Source organism: Spermophilus citellus (assembly GCF_964194105.1).
Source record: "Spermophilus citellus genome assembly, chromosome: 13".
Lineage (NCBI taxonomy): Eukaryota > Metazoa > Chordata > Mammalia > Rodentia > Sciuridae > Spermophilus > Spermophilus citellus.
This window is the reverse complement of record NC_138193.1, coordinates 63,804,378-63,816,712: the sequence shown is the minus strand read 5'-3', so window position 1 is coordinate 63,816,712 and position 12,335 is coordinate 63,804,378. Positions and strand designations below refer to the sequence as shown.

General features: G+C 32.9%; 1 protein-coding gene across 8 annotated transcripts in view; it reads left to right on the top strand.

The window, feature by feature from the left end:
• Positions 1–12,335, top strand: part of EHBP1 (EH domain binding protein 1) — a 310,375-nt gene that overhangs the window by 255,926 nt on the left and 42,114 nt on the right. For all 8 annotated transcript variants that reach the window (XM_081264220.1, XM_081264222.1, XM_081264221.1 and 5 more), the window contains 4 exons: positions 2,452–2,576; positions 5,157–5,295; positions 5,485–5,591; positions 8,206–8,329. In XM_081264220.1, the coding sequence (XP_081120346.1) occupies positions 2,452–2,576; positions 5,157–5,295; positions 5,485–5,591; positions 8,206–8,329 (495 nt within the window). The remainder of the gene's footprint in view (positions 1–2,451; positions 2,577–5,156; positions 5,296–5,484; positions 5,592–8,205; positions 8,330–12,335) is intronic.

Sequence of the window (12,335 nt, the reverse complement as noted above, 5' to 3'; positions counted from 1 at the left end):
GTAACAATCCAAAACTTTGTATACCCAAGGGGTTCCATAAATACTTATTGAATTGAATTCTTATGGCAAAAAAAAACTCTTTGGTAATATCTTTAGATTTAAAGATGAGGAGACAAAGTTCTTGATAATTATCTTTCCTATAAAAGCTAAAGGGAATGACAGCAGGCATTCCTTTTCCCACCTTTAGCATGCCTCTGCAAAGCTTACCTGCTCCTTCCCCTGTTTGAAATCATGCTATTACTTTTCCAAGAAACATTTGACCAGGATTTTCCTAACTGTAAGGAGCACTTGAGATGATCCAGGCCCTTTTATCAGAAGCTCTTTCATGACCCAGTATTAAATGCTAGATAGAGGTCAGTATGTTTATAATTGTGCAAGTCCAAGAGAATTTGATATTTTAAGGATATTTTTCAAATGTTTAACCCAAAATTAGAATGACCTTTTACTTCTTTGTTAACTACTGTAGAAGTTGGATAGGTTTGATTGTTGCTTTATGAAAACACTTTTGTTGTTGTTTGCCTACCCTACTATTACAACTACCACCAAAGGCTTTATTAGAAACTAATAATATCCCGGAACTGCTAATGACATCCATAAGTACAGAATCAAAGCCTTAACAGACAATGTGTGGAAATGTAAAATTAATGCCAATAAGTAATGCACATCTTTATTTTACAATAGATTATGAAGATAGGAAAAATTAACCATCTCTTAAATAAAGTGAGGGGAATTTATAGTTTCAGCTATTACAACTTTGTGGGATACTTTTTGCAACCTGGTTAATTTCAATCCTAACAGTCTTGACCCTTGCATTCTCAAAAGGGTCTCTTCCAGCCAGGCACAGTGGCTCATATCTATAATCCCAGCAACTTGAGAGGGTAAGGCAAGAGGATTGCAAGTTCAAGGCCAGCCTTAGCAATTTAATGAGACCCTGTCTCAAAATAAAAAACAGGGCTGGGGATGTGGCTCAAGCGGTAGCGCGCTCGCTTGGCATGCGTGCGGCCCGGGTTCGATCCTCAGCACCACATACCAACAAAGATGTTGTGTCTGCCGAGAACTAAAAAATAAAATATTAAAAATTCTCTCTCTCTCCTCTCTCACTCTCTCTTTAAAAAAATAAATAAATAAATAAAAAACAAAAAGGACTGGGGATAAAACTCAGTGGTAGAGTACCCTTGAGTTCAATCCCCAATACCAGAGTAGGGCAAAATTCTCTTCCTACTTTATGCCAAAAAAGAAAACACATCTCAATCCTCTTGTTTGGACTTAACTAATATATTGTTTACAGCTCTTAAGCATTCTGATAAGTATTAGCATGTGCTTCCCAGTTGAGATCTGTGGTTTATTTTATGGCAATAAGAAGTAGGAATGCAACCTAGAATCTGGAAGCATGGAGAGTATATTATGATTTTTATACTTGCTTTTTTCCCCAAAATTCTTTTCTTAACTTGTATATAAAAGTCATAGTGTTTTAATAATACATTGCTTAATCTTTATCTTGATTTGACCATAGTTCATCAGATATTGTTTAAAAAAGAAGCCTGGCAATATAAACTTATCAATTTGCATGAAAGTATGATAATACCATTTATTAAGAGTATTATAATTAGAAAAGTTATTAATCTGTATGAAAAATATCACTCATCAAATGGTCGACATGTCTTTTACAACCATTTTATTAAAGAATTGTTTTGTGTGACTTTGTCAGAATAGAAATATTTGTGTTTCTACTGAACTATTTCATTATTAAAGATTAATGTAATTATTGATAATAATTTGAAATTGCTTAAGCTTCTGTCTATATTTAATACATTCCAGAAATGACAATATTTGTTATATTTCTGCCAACTAAGTAGAAGGTATTTTAAAACATATTCCCTGTGTTAATGCTGGGTACGTATGTACACACTTAAATATTATATTCTAACAGTGTGTATGTGACTGGGATTATGTTAAAAACTTATTTTAATATGATATTATATGTATACATTTAACATATTTTAAAGAAATAGTAAAATCATATAATTTAAAATCAAATGTATCTCTTCTTTGAAATATCTAGTTTGTTATTTTTATTGTATATAATCTATACAGTTACTTATTTATGTATCACATATACCTTAAGTTTTCAGGTAAGCATAGCTATTAAACTGTAGTATAACTTAGGTATCCTTAGATATGTTGACTATATTCCTTAAGGGAAATGATTTGTGAGAGTGAAGTGTGTATGTGTGTGTGTATACACAGACGCACACACATACACACACACACACACACACTCACACACAGAGGTCTGCATGTGTCTAGTGTGATGTGTTACCTTGCACCCCTAATGTCCTTTTCTTTTTTTTTTTTAAATACAGTAATGTTTTTATGCTGTCACCTAAAGTTGGTAGCCTACACATCTAAATACATCTCATTTGTTATTCATGATCTTTGCGTATTTAACAGAACAAAATAGTAAGTTGGTGGACTTGAAGCTGAAGAAGCTCCTAGAAGCTCAACCACAGGTGGCAAATTCATTCTCCAATGCTGCCCAGAAAGCTGGAACTGAGAGCTCAGAACAAGAAATTAAGGTAATCTTACTTATTTAATATTTGGCTTAATATCCATATATTCTGGTTTCTACTGATACCTTATAATCCTAAAAACAATTTTTTTTCTGCTACGTAATATCTAAAAATGTTTATTAAAATATTTTTTTTAATTGGTTGTTCACAACATTACAAAGCTCTTGACATATCATATTTCATACATTAGATTGAAGTGGGTTATGAACCCCCAATTTTACCCCAAATGCAGATTGCAGAATCACGTCGGTTACACATCCACAATTTTACATAATGCCCTATTAGTAATTCTAAAAACAATTTTTTATCAAATTGTTCTCATTAAGTTATAAAAATTTTTACTAACTAGCCAATAAATTGAACATCAATATGATAATCAGTGCTTATATACTGTTTTTCAGAGAAACTCCTTCTTTTAATTGCTATTTCTAGTAAAAGTAGAGAGTACATAGAAACAATTCTTGAGTTCTGTATGTATTCATATTTTGCTAAGAAAAATGTTGCCTAGAAGATTGTAGAATACTTTTCTATCATCTTCAACTTTTCTTCTGTTTAAATGAACTAGAATTTACATTATTTATAAGAATTCATCATACCTGAAGATGCTTTTGTGCCATTTTGAATCTTACCTAATATTGCATTTTAGCCAAAATGCCACATTATAAGAATATTGTCATTATCTATATTATCCCCATCCACACATTCCCTCCTTTTCCTCACAATGTATCATTAATATTTTTTTCTAGCTTTAGGGCACTTTCAGTCCTGTATAACTTTTCACCCACCTGCGGACTATGGGGATTGCCCTGCTGACTGAAAGGATTTCCTTCCCCTGACACAGAGATGCTTTGAAGTCCCAAAACAATGACTTTCATTGCTTTTCCCCTATATTGTCGGTTTCTATAAATTGGTGATGAAAGTGTGTGGCAGCAACAGAGGACTTTTGGTCTCTATCTTTGAACAAAAGGAAGCCTGGATCAGGTCTGATTTTTTGCGTTCAATTTAGCTTTCTGCAGTGGATTTAATGCAGAATGAAGCTGGCCTAAGAATAATACAATGGATTGAAAAGGCTAACTGAATTAGTGGGTTTAGAGGAATACATTTGTAAAGTGGCAGAAGTCCCTAGTCATAAAAAGGTTTCTTAAGATGGGATTTACTGGCTAATCACACTGATATTTTAGCATGTTGCCAGGCCTAAAAAAATTTAGCTGTGTTTGTTTATTTTGGTAAAGACTTCAGTTTTACACTATTGGATAGTTACTATAATAACAGTAAAATTCACATTTTTTCTTAAAAAAATCAAAAAGAAATCCAAACTTATTTGTATCCTAACTGCTAGGAAGGCTATTTTAAAGATGATACTACAAGAACTATATCAGATAACTTTTAGAAAAGAAAAGAGAGGTGTTTTTCTTCTTATGGTTTAATCATCTACATACATGAAATTGGTTTGCTTTACAAAAAGCTTATGTAGTAATTTTTAAAGTTGTTCCAACAAAAGGTATGCTTTAAAAAGATTGCCTTTATATGAATCTTTTTACCTAAGATTTTGAAAATGGTATTTATAAAAAACATATAGAGTCCATCTATTCTCTTGAAGCTTTTCAGCATTGATTTGGGTTTTTATTTTTGTAATAAAATGCAGTTTACACATTTATAAATGAGGCATTCTGTTTGTGGAAAAGGATAAACTGTTACCTTCCCTTGAGGATTCTGTATCCCAGGCCTCCTTGAGGCTAGAGAATAGGCCATTGGAGGGCTCCCTCATTACTGATTGTCTCAATGCAGAGGAAGGGCAAAGTCTTGGTTGCTTTTGATAACCAGTTTCAGCATTCAGCAGGCTTAGCTATTAGTCATGCATCTTAGCCTTTCCCTATTTACTTTCAAAACACTTAATAAAAATAATAAAAGATTAGGTATAAAATGAAATATTTGTTTGGTACACAGCACCTCGGTATCTGCAGCTTCCACACACTGCAGTGGTTCAGTCTTCTGGGATATTTCTTGTTGATAGAACCATTTGAATTTGTTACCAGTATTAACATAGGAAGCTCCAGAAGAGATAATTGTAGTTTCCTTAGCTGTAAAGGGCTTACTTACAAATCTGGCTTTGGAAAGTTATAGCTGATGAAATGCAGTTCAGTGGGGTAGTATTATAATCCTACCTTTTAGCCTTCATCCAGCATTAGTGGTTTATCTCAATGGGCATAAAATTAGAAACTATTTTTTCTTGTCAAACAAGTCTTAGGACTGTACAAATCGAAGGGGCAGAATAGTAGAGGAAATAGGAGGCAACGGGGCTTTCAAATGATACCTATCACCAGAAGACACAAGAGTTCTTAGTATCTAATGTATCAAAGTTATCAAGGATTTGGACTATTTGGACTAAATCCCAAATTTTTTATTACAGGCAGTTGAACTTGTAGTTGAGCTATTTAGAGTATTTTAAAATCCCTTTTCTTCAAAGAGTTTCTGAAGGTTCTAAGTCAGCATTATTGTCTTAAATTAATAAAAGTTGCCATCTTAATGTGTAATTTCATGTTTATATGATTAGTATTTTCATACAATTTGTTGTTTTACTTTTAGAATGGCACAGAAGATCTCCGGACTGAGCGATTACAAAAAGCAACAGAACGTTTTAAAAATCCTGTTTTGTTCAATAAGGATTCTACAGTCAGAAAAACTCAGCTTCAGTCTTTCAGTCAATATGTTGAGAATAGACCAGGTAGGAACACTTTTTAAAATGTTTCCAATCTTATGATTTAGTAGTAGTTATACACATACATACATATGTGTGTGTGTATACATATATACACACACACACATATTATGAAGCTGATAATGTAAATCCACATTTCAATACACAAATATCAAGCTTTATAATAATTTTACATGTCTCTTCCCTTTTTTTAAGAGATGAAAAGGCAGAGATCAATACAGGAAGATACAAAGAAAGGAAATGAGGAGAAGGCAGCGATAACTGAAACTCAGAGGAAGCCATCAGAAGATGAAGTGCTTAATGTATATTAATTTTTTGTGTGGTTTCATGATTGCTGATAATTCCAAACTGTATGTGGAAATAGTGCCTTTATTTGTTAAAATGAGATGTTAGGTTTTTTAAGATGTCAATCTCCAGTGCATTCAAAGCAGAGTGAGAGGGGTGCGCTGTTGAATTAGTCTGCAGTGTGGTGATAATTGTCAGATAAAAAAAAAATGAATTTTTCAGAGTTCCACAGCCCCAGTTTCCTTGAGACATTTCCATCAGGGCACTTCCCATAAAGAGATTCCAGTATTGATCTACCGGGAGGATTTTAATTATTACAATAGCAGATACCGCAGAGCTGCAGTTAGAGGGAAAAGTCACATGAGACCTGCTAGAATTTCTCAGCCAACCCATTTTGTTGGCTTGGGTTAATGGGTGTTCAACCTTTCCATTATCCAGATCAGCCGTGAATTACTAGCTGAATGATGTTTGCATTAATATAATATATATGGTAATTTCTTCACTTAATTAACGGGGAGGTTCAGCTCAGTAGGGGTATGGGCTGATCATGTGTAAAATTGATTTGTGAGGGAAATATTTGATAGACCGCAGGGAGAAAGCTGCTTTTGATGGACAGCTGCAGGACAGAGGCAGGAAGAACAAGTTTTAACTTGAATTTTTGTCTGGAAACATAGCTCTCTTTAATGGTACTTTCTTATTATCTACAGTTTGTCTAAACATTTTCATTATTTTTATTGTTAAAATAGTCTTTGTGGGATTTTAAAAGCCCTATAAATGCACTCAGAATTACCAACTGCATTTTAGAATTCTAAAAACTTCTCATTTTCAGTTATTCACCTTTAGAAGACCTGGAAAGGTCTAAGTACATAGAATATCATTTATATATCCCAAGTATTTAGTATAGCTTTTAAGTTATGGAATACTTGAGTATAGCATATAGTCACACTAAAGAAATCTGGTAATGAAATTAATTACTATTTTTAACTAATCAGCTAAAGCAATGAAGTTTGTATGTTGCTTATCACTTCTATTTTCTTATATTTTTGTTATTCGTATTGTCTTGAAAAACTACCATGTTTGTTTTTTCTCTTTGGATAGGACTGAAAAATAGGAAAAGTCCCTTTTGAAACTGTTCTGCTGTCACTAAATCATTCCAGATTTTAAAGTTATCATTATCATTTATTCTGTTGTAATTTTTCCATTCCATTTCATATTGAAATTGAAGTATATTCATTTTTTATGGATCTTTTTAAAACACAGTGACTTTTTAAAATGAAATTATCTTGAGAAGTTATCAGTTTTATGATTTCTTAAAATATTTCACCTTTATATTGGTGAACTCCCATAATCAATTTAACAATTAGTTGGTATAAATTGATTTTACATGTAAGTACAAATAATTTACTAGTTTAGAAGGTGTCAAGCTATTATTAGCGTTAGATATGTTTATTGATTATGAAAATTCCACAATATGCTCATAATTAACATAATTCTTGATTGTGCTTCTTGCTTAAGGAATGCCAAAAGATAATTTCTCATTGTGTCTTAGAGATTAATATGCTTCTAGGCATGTGACAGAAGATTTTACACATTTATCTCAATGAATAAATAATGTTATAAGTGCTGATAATAACAGTGGTGGTAGTGAGCATAATCACTTAAGCAGTTCTTTAATTATTCTCAGTTGCTTAGGCTTCTTAGCTCTAGAAAAGTAAAAAAGTAAACAGGTGTTCCAAAGGGAGCTCATATTTAATCCATTTTGTGGCAATACCATAAATAATAATCCAACCCATAATGACTTAAATTTCTAATATAAAAATAAAAATTTTTACTATATTGACTCTTTCTAATAGAGCTGCTATATTTCAAATAAAACTTTTAAGAAAACAATTTTAACATGAATGGTAAAGTAAATTTTTGAATTGAAATCCAAATTTGGCTAAATAGAAGATTAATCAAATTAGTATACTAGTTGCATTAAACCCTGTGTAGCAAGGTTTGAAACCACCTGTCAGGTTAGAATTTACAGCTTATAAGAATTAGTAACAATCAAGAGAATGACATGTTTAAATACAGAAGCTACTGGTAGGAAAACTGGAGATACTGCATCTTCTTTTATCATGTTTTAAAACTATAGTCCCAATAAAAGCAAAAAAATCTTTTTAATTTTATGTTTTATAGAGCAACTCTGATTTCTCTCAGAATGATTATTTTAAAGATCAATTTTTTAGTAAAGCTCTATTTTTGCATATTACACTTTTTTTCCTCTTCTTTTCTTTAGTAGTCACCAAAGGGAAAGTTCTCTGCTGTCCTTGTCCATTCCTAAATAATTCTGACTTAACTCTAAGGATAATTTTTAAACTTAGTATTCACTTTTTAAATCTTGCAACTCTGGGTGTGAAATTATAAGTATAATACTAAAGCTAAAATGTTCTCTATTTACAAAAGTTTGGTATATATAACACATGAAAAATTCCTAAATCACAGGGATGGAGTTGCTTTTTGCTACTAAGGGGTAATACTATGGGTGTATTTGGTTCTCTAGGTAAGTGCTTTACTAAGTGTTTGTAGAAAGGAAAAATGCAACTTACAAGTGATTTTTTTTTCCTTCCTGTTTGTTCTCGTTAACAGAAAGGGTTCAAAGACACCAGTCAGTATGTTGTAGGAGAATTGGCAGCACTAGAGAATGAGCAAAAGCAAATTGACACCCGTGCCGCGCTGGTAGAGAAGCGCCTTCGCTATCTCATGGACACAGGTACGGTGCCCAATTACACTGTAAACAGTTTTGGCAAATTGAGCGTTCACAAACTCTTATAGAGTTTTGGAAGTGTGAATCTTTGAAGCCTGAATGTTCAGCAAAACTGCCTTGAAAATAAAAAGGCTGCGATTTGCAGCCACCTCTCTGGGCCCTGGTGATAAGAGTGCCTTCATGGGAAGTGATAACTCGCCCTGATACCGTGTGAGCCAGCACTATTGAACAGTGTGCTCATCCATGCAGAGTTGGAATACACATCTGTGCCTCATTGATATGCTACTGGTTTAAAAAAAAAAAAAAAGTAAGATCTTTACTGTTCTACTGATTCATTGGGAAAAAAAAAAAAAAAAAAAGATTTGGCCAGCTAAAGCCATGTACTGCATGAAACAGAGCACTGTGCATAGGGGATGGCTCCATGGACTAGATCACTGAAATTTGAGAATACTATCTGGTTACTGATGCTCCACAATTTTTTTCAAGAGAACAGGTTTTTAAAAGTCTGTAATACTTTGTGTCACAGTTGCATTTGAAAGGATTAAGGTATATATAGCAAGGTTTGTAAAGATAGGTTAGAGCAGCAAGTTAGCTCCTAACCAGAGGGTAGATTGTCATTTAATGCTGATTGCCAATGATGATTGAATAGATCTAAGAGCACAGTAAGCTATTGGAAAAGAATACTGTGTGTGTGTGTGTCTGTGTGTATGTGCGCACGCATGTTTCTTTAAAATTCTGCTCCTACAAAAAAAATTAAATGCGAAATAAATTGAAATAATTCATACCAAATTGAAAAAAGGTCAAAAGAAGCAATTAACTAGGAAAAAATCTATTTCTATAATTAATTGCTTTAATTGTGGCAGCATTAAACTAGAATAGCATAATTTAGGATAGAAATACTTTCTTGAACTTTTTCTTCTGTTTTCCAAAAATATATTTATAATGAAAGAACTCCAGAAGTAAACATTTATGTGAGACATATGAAAATACATATATTACTGAAATAAAAACATACTACAGGAAAGGGTCTTAGGTTTTTCTGGCCCAGTACATTTTAGACATGTTCTTTGGAGGGCCAAAGCTTCTTCAGAGGCACCTAGGAGCTGCCAGGAAAATAGGGAGCAGAAAGCCGACATACATCTGAATTCCTTCTCTTACTTTAAAGAGAGTGGCTTGAGTGTATTTATTTGAAATAGTGGGCTTCTTGAAACAATTAGTTTAAAGAAAAGTTTCTACTGCTTAAGTTTTTTAAAAACTTTTTTCTAGGAAAGTTGTTACCTAATCTTGTCATTGTACAAGTAAGGAGACTGAGGTACAGCAAATGCTCAAGGTTATATAGACCAACTGGAACACCTTGGAGTAGAATTCAGTTACCAGAATCCTATTGTACTGGAACCTTCCCACTGTGTCAGATTACCTAAACTATGTTTATTATTCCCTTAACAAGGTACATGGATGCCCAGTCTTGCCCATGAATATATACATTGTATAGATGCAACATGGATCCATAAACGAATATATTGCTTTATATTTGAATTTTTTCCTTTGATTTATGAAGAGTTTTTAAAATATTAGCTATGTTAGCTATATAAAAATGTAAATACCACATTATAATCCCAGCAGCTCTGTAGGCTGAGGCAGGAAGATCCCAAGTTCAAAGGTAGCCTCAGTAACTTAGTGAGATCCTGTCTCAGAATAAAAAATAAAAAGGGCTGGGCTTTGGATCAGTGCTTAAGTGCCCCTGGATTCAATTCCTGGTACCAAAAAAAAAAAAAAAAAAGGAAATACCAGATAATATAATTTCTGTAATACATTCTTAAGTTATTTTCCTTTAAACATTTTAAGGAGACAGATTTCTTTTTGGTGTTAAGTTTGTTTTGATTTTTTAACAAATGGAAGTAGACTGCCTTCCTTGATTATATTAAATAAATCAGATGTTACTATTCAAGAAACCTTGTGCCACTAGTAAAAAAAAGTTAGAAATGCAATTTCCTTTTCTTATTTCACACGTGGAGCTTGATTTATTAAGGGTTTCAATCAAAATAGACTCAAGTTTTCCATCCCAACCCACACATCACTAGTGAAGCTTTCATTTGGCTCATTTCAACCTTAGATAGTTTATAATCTGAAAAACAATCATAAGCTATAAATTGACCCTAGAACTCCATGGAAACTATTGTATTCCTTAGTCCAAAGGACAGAATCATTTAAGAGAACCTCATTAGTAAAGGCAGAGTCAGGGTTTGATCTTGGGTTTTTAGGTTTTCTAACTATTTACTCAGGTCTCTTTCCCTACCATGTCTTTTGTATTTTATCTGCTATTTAAGATTTGATATATTTATAGGTAACTGATTATATTCAATCTTTTTACTGATTTTAAAGTCAAATACATAAAATTATTATACTAGTTGAAACCATACAACTCTACAGCATTTAGCACATTTACAATGTTATGTGATCACCACCACTATACGTGTCTAGAGCTTTTTCATCACCACAAATTCTATACTCATTAAGCAGTAATTCTCCATTTCCTCCTCCTCTGATCCTTAGAGAAACTCTAATCTACTTTCTGTCTCTGAATTAACTTTATTCTAGATGTTTCATGTAAGTGGAATTAAATAATATTTGACTTTTGGTTTGGCTACTTAACCTAATGTCTTCAAGGTTCATCCATGTTGTGGCATATGCCAGTTTATCATTCCTTTTAATGGTTGAATAAATTTATATATATAAATAAATTTATATATATACACACACACACATCTTTATATAAAAATGCATATATATATATCACATTTATCTATTCGTCTGTTGATGTACAGTTGGGTTGTTTCTACTTTTGAGCTACTATGAACATTTGTGTATAAATATCAGTTTGAATCTGTTTTCAGTCTTATTGGATATATACCTAGGATTGGAATTTGTACATCATATGGTAATTCTGGATCTCCTCAATTATAAATGATTTGTGAGGTTTATTTATAACTCATAATACATTTTCCAAAAGAAACCCTGTTATAAGTGTTCACAGAGCAGACTAACACAAAAAAAAACCTATTAATTCAAAATATAACTAATACTAACAGTTATCCTAAACTTGAGTCCTAGGTTCCTAGAACTTGAGCAACAGTGGGTTTAAAGAACCACCTGTTCGACATTGAAGAACTTGAATCCTGAGGTAACAGGGAAGGAGACAGCCTGAATGGTGGCCTAGACTACTAGGCATTTCTCATGACAGGAAGCTGTAGTAAGAAAGTAGGACCCTCAGTGGATCATGCAACAAGATGAGGAGGTGTCAGGTACGAGAATAGCAATAGCTGGAGAAGGACATCGGTGGCAAAGATAGAGCAAGTATGAGGATTTTTATGTCAAATTCCTTCTGAATTTGCTGAGTTAATCCTAAATCACTGAAAACTCAATAGCAATAGTCTTCATGTATGTGTGTGTATATATTTTTTCCTCATACACTAATGCTTCAAGGCATTATTTTCTGCCATCCTATCTTGATCCCTATAAAATCTTTATGCAAATATTAGAAGATTGTTTTCCATCAGCTCTTAATGGCTTCTCTCTGTGTATGTACATGGGTGTAATTGTTAAGGACTTTTTTAAAGTTTCTAGTTCCTAAAGTTTGTGATGATTACTACTTAGGGAACAGTAAAACTTATTACAAATCTATACTATATATGTTCCAGGATGACACTTTTTGTATGTAAGTATAGTGCTAAGGGATCTGTGCCAGCAATGCTGTAACCCTCAAAAAATGCAGTTTACAGTGGAAACATTGACAGGCCCTTTTACTGTGGTGCCACAAGTCATGTTACTATGATGAATGGTGTTTCTTTTCCACTCCCAGTCTGTTTTCTTTTGATGGTTATCAAACTCTCTTACTGTTCAGCTGGAAGTATAGCTCAGTAGTAGAACACTTGTCTAACTGTACAAGGTCCTGGGTTCAATCCTTAGTACCACCATTTTTTTAAGTCACAATACTTTATTTACATTTTGAATA